At 40.9% G+C, this 4,882-nt stretch overlaps 1 protein-coding gene across 1 annotated transcript; it reads left to right on the top strand.

The window, feature by feature from the left end:
* Nucleotides 1–980: 980 nt before the first annotated feature.
* On the top strand, nucleotides 981–4,552 carry SARC_00779 (AGC/PKA protein kinase; the record flags this gene model as incomplete). The annotated part of the gene is made up of 6 exons (XM_014305531.1): nucleotides 981–1,187; nucleotides 2,146–2,389; nucleotides 2,981–3,124; nucleotides 3,536–3,627; nucleotides 3,803–4,037; nucleotides 4,419–4,552. 6 exons carry the CDS (start codon nucleotides 981–983, stop codon nucleotides 4,550–4,552), a joined length of 1,056 nt encoding a protein of 351 aa, XP_014161006.1.
* Between the last annotated feature and the right edge of the window lie 330 nt (nucleotides 4,553–4,882).

The raw sequence follows: 4,882 nt of genomic DNA, 5'->3' as shown, positions 1-4,882 counted from the left end.
ATATGTATATGTATATGTTTATGTATATATATATAATAAAACTATGTATTCTCAGTCAATTTTATCGTTCCATGTGCAATCTGTTTCCTTTTGGTTTAGATCTTGAAATATGGAGATTGTTGTATGTATATATAGTACAGTTCCAACTATTATTGAATATATGAAAGTATAAATTCTGGGGATGGTTGAAAAGGTTTGTGGTATGTGCATTCTAAAGACGTTGATGCCTGTATGTGCTTCATACTCAGTGAGTGAAACTCATTTATGCATTTCAATCATGCACCAAGGTTTTCGTAAGAGTGTGAACGTCCGTGGACTTCGAAGATTTCTATCATTTTGCATCCACAGACACTGATGTTTGTATGTTTACAAATCTGAAATTATCGTACTTGAGTACCAATTTCTGTATGAAATTCTACAATAATTTGGTAAATTTGACTTTTCCGCCACTATAGCATTCTCCTATGTATCTATCGGTGAAAACATGCTGTTCTGTTGCATCTCAATATCGTGAAAAAGAATATGGGAGGATGGTGTAAGTTTCAATAATATTTGAGCCAGTACGAATTCTTTATTTTGTGCTATCTGGTAAGCTATTGATCGTAAGCCTACTAATTATCGCAATTCATTGTTGTATAATCACACTGGACGCAGCGCACACAGCACACATATGTATTTCTAAATTGGTACAAGGTGGGACGCTTTCGGTCTGTCCGGCCCGCACTCTTAGTAGCTCTTTCATATTTCGTCGTCTTCTTGCTCGTCTGCTTAATAGTGTACGGAAGTCTCAATATTTCTCGGATGTGCTTTTCATTTTTGCCCTTTCCCTCTGAAACGTACACGCACAGAACTTGCGCACAGATATCGCTGACGTGTCGCGTGCCTTGCCCATGATATACATTTGCTCCGAAACTTAGTTTTGATGCTTTGTATAAGAGTTCTGATAAGCTTTCTAAACGTTCAATTGAGAATTACAGAGAATGGCACCTGAGGCCACTAATACACATACGCCTGCAAGTCGTAGAAACTCCTCGTTGCGAATGACGGTCAATGACCTGGAGCCCATATGTACTCTGGGCACGGGATCCTTTGGCCGCGTGTTGCTGTGCAGATATACCCGTTCAGATACAATTCCGTTCATTGCGCTGAAGATAATGGCCAAGAACAAGATTATATCTAGCAGACAGGTATGTATGATCCTTGAAATGTTTTAGCGTGCAGCATTGGTAGGTGCACTGGCATGTGAATAGACAACTGATCAGTGAACGTCTCAAAGGAGTTGACGTGCTTGCGCAAATGGTGTATTTGTGTTTGTTGTTTGGGAGCTAAGTATGTATCGATATTTATATACTTGTCTACAGTCCTGTTCAATTAAACTGCGAACACATCCGCTTGTCATTGGCTGTTGTACGTGGTCCTAGTCTCGTTTTTGAGATTTTATAACCATTTAGAGAAGTGCACAACAATTGGAATTCTCATGACACTTGCACTAGATACCAATTAGAAGGGCTTCAACATACTATTTTTTTCACATAAACGCCAGCTTGTTATACCTTCTGTAAGAACATCTGGTAAAATCGTAGTACTTGCTCGTCTTGCACACATTCGCTAGCTCGTTTTTCAATTTGGAGAACATACGGGTGCTTATTGTACACTCAAACTGGAATCATCCGTCGAAGATGAGCTCGATACTCCCGTGGCTTTACCCAATTCTATTGTGCACCAGCGGTCGGGCGCTAGCTGTGGGATTCCAATAGAATCCTGACGATACCATTCGTTTCTCTCGATAGTGACAGTTGTATTGTCTTACTATTATAGTGTATGGTGCGCTGATATGATATAGCATGCTCTTTACCAGACACCTCCTTATCAGATTTAATACTATTTCGGTCATTGTACATTTTGCGCCGAAACTTTGGACAACCACTCTACACAAGTTTATGAAGCAGCGAAATAAAATTGTAAAGCATGTAATTATCAACCAATGTATACAGCGTACGCCCCTTTCATAACATTTTTGTGTTTAATTTATTTTGTTCCTGACAATCACATCGCTTCATTACTTACACATGACATCACTGTATTACTCACGTATTACATAATTTATGACTCACTGTACGCTCGACCCACGTCTGATGTTAACAGGTTGAGCACGTGCGGAACGAACGGTCGCTATTGGGATTGGCCCGACACCCGTTCTGCGTAGCCCTATACTCCGCTTTCCAGGACACTGTGAATGTGTATATGGCCTTGGAATACGTAAGAGGCGGAGAGCTCTTCCGATTTATGCAGAAACAACAGCGATTGCCGTCGAACGTGGCCAGGTTTTATGCCATTGAAGTCTTCCTGGTCATCGACTTCCTGCACAGCAACCATATTATATACAGAGGTACGAACCGACTGTCAGTGAAGAATCCATACGAGTTCAGAAAAGTTGGCGCGGGTGCGAATTGGATCCATACTATGTGATATACCACGCAGTGTGTGTTTGGTGCTGTGCATCGCATGTAGGACACTGCAAGATGAACCGCAGAAGCATTCACATACGTCGCGTTTAAAATGGTACACACTGTATGACAGGCATGCTTGACGCAAACCTGTGCACAGCAGCAGTGATTGTTTTACACGCGGCATCTAAAAACATGCTTGTGCCAATGTGATGTCACCGGATGCCCCGGTGTTCCATGTATAGTCAGTATGCTTTCTCGGAAAAATCTCGGCTTGTAAGCAACAGGTTGATATGCTACCGTAAAGATATTAACACATCGGATTTGTGCTATTTCCACACAGTTCTATGCTTTCCCCCGCAAAAAATATCGACTTGTAAATAATGGGTGAATATGCGTTCGGAAGGATATTCACTCAGCAAATTTGTGCTATGTCCACACAGTTCTATGCTTGTTTCTGCAAATACGGTGCCGAAGAATATCTTCTAATTACTTTCTGCCCTAACAGAGTATGTATCGTCTTGTTTTTGCAGATTTAAAACCGGAAAATATCCTTCTATCTCATGATGGACACATAAAGCTCACCGATTTTGGATTTGCGAAATATGTACCTGACCGCACGTGGACGTTATGCGGGACTCCGGAGTATCTTGCACCCGAAATCATTCTATCTAAAGGTAGGTTTTCAACTTGTTTCGGGGTTTAATATGCACTAACTGTTGACGAGTATATATTCTACTTCTGTAGAATTCTCTATCGTGATCAGTATTACTCAGAGGGCAGCTGTGCTAGTCTGACTAGTGGAATATTCTAAACTGCTTGTGGTTGCTAGTGTACCAAGATTAAACAAGGCACGCCATCGCTGTGTAAGAACTGACTTTGGTACTAAATAGCACATCAATCTATATGCCCCTCGTGCCTCCGCCCTTGCCTATAATTGGACTGTATATTTGATTAGGGTCGTTGGGCTGTAGATTTCGCACAGTTCATCTCGCCCAGGTTGTCATGCGACACTATAACTTCAGTGTGATGCTGATAATATTTCGAAGGGATCTAAGGATTTCTCTTTCTTGCGAATCTATACACAGGACACGGAAAATCAGTGGACTGGTGGGCCTTTGGTATTTTGATATATGAAATGTTAGTTGGGAATACACCGTTTGTTATGGAGTCGCCAATGGTATGTAGTGTTACCTTGCTGCCAGCTCATATATTCTGATTTGAGGGTAGCATTTATGATTATAAAAAAAAATTCCATAATTGCTGACAATTTTGTTTTTGAAATGTGGACAGACATACAGTCGGCCAAAAATGATTTTAGAAGTACCTAATCCTTAGTACTCGAATCTCCACAGAAAATATATGAGAAAGTGCTATCTGGCAGTATACCGAATTCACCGCTGCTGGACGAGTGTGAGCGCAATCTGTTGTCGCACCTGCTTGTAAGTGATCTCACGCTACGCTACGGGTGTAGGCAACGGGGTTCCTCTGAGATCAAAGAGCATCCCTGGTTTGCGGGCACACAATGGGATGCTTACTTATATCGTTCGGTGACTCCGCCCTATTTCCCTGCAGTGGCCGGCCCTTCAGGTATCAGTATGAGTATAAGAGTATTAAGAGATCTGTGAAGTAGAATGTTTGCTATATTGTGGATCCCATGTAGTAGAGAATCCATCCATTGGATAATTACGTGGAATAAATGTGCACATTGCGATAATATATTCTTCGCTGTACATGCTATTGGTTTAACTATTTGAATAGTCATTCCTGGGTGCCAATTCCGTAGTCGGAGTGTTGTAAAATTCTGCCTTCATATTGGTACTGATAGGAATTTCTTTTGGCCATGAACTATGACGCCACTATGCACGCCCTTTTAATCGGTACAAACAGCTGCTAGTAAACGTCAGGCGGCTAAATATCGTGATATATATATCCTGTGTTCATTCCTGATATTTAATTATGTACGAACAGATGCATCCAATTTCGGACATTTTCCGGAACCCTCACTACAAGGAAATTCAGATGGGGTCGATCAGTACGGACATTTGTTCCCAGGATTCACGTCCGATCAAAGCAACGCATTTGGTGAAGTCAAAGTAGCATAACAATCTAGAATAAAATTTAGTAAATATTATGTTGATACTTAAAATCGACAGTCAATGCGATGTGAAGAGAGTTTTAATACTTAAATTCGACAGTCAATGCGATGTGAAGAGTGACTGCACAATGCGATGTGAAGACAGTGACCGCTACAATGCGATGTGAAAAGTGACTTGCTACAATGCGATGTTTAAAGTGACTTGCTACAATACGATGTTTAAAATGACTTGCTACAATGTGAGGGTTAAAGTGACTTGCTACAATACGATGTGAAGAGTGACTTGCTACAATGCGATGTTTAAAGTAACTTGCTACAATGCGATGTTTAAAGTAAC

This window comes from Sphaeroforma arctica, assembly GCF_001186125.1.
Source record: "Sphaeroforma arctica JP610 unplaced genomic scaffold supercont1.27, whole genome shotgun sequence".
Classification (NCBI taxonomy): Eukaryota; class Ichthyosporea; order Ichthyophonida; genus Sphaeroforma; species Sphaeroforma arctica.
This window is presented reverse-complemented; position numbering and strand designations above follow the sequence as displayed.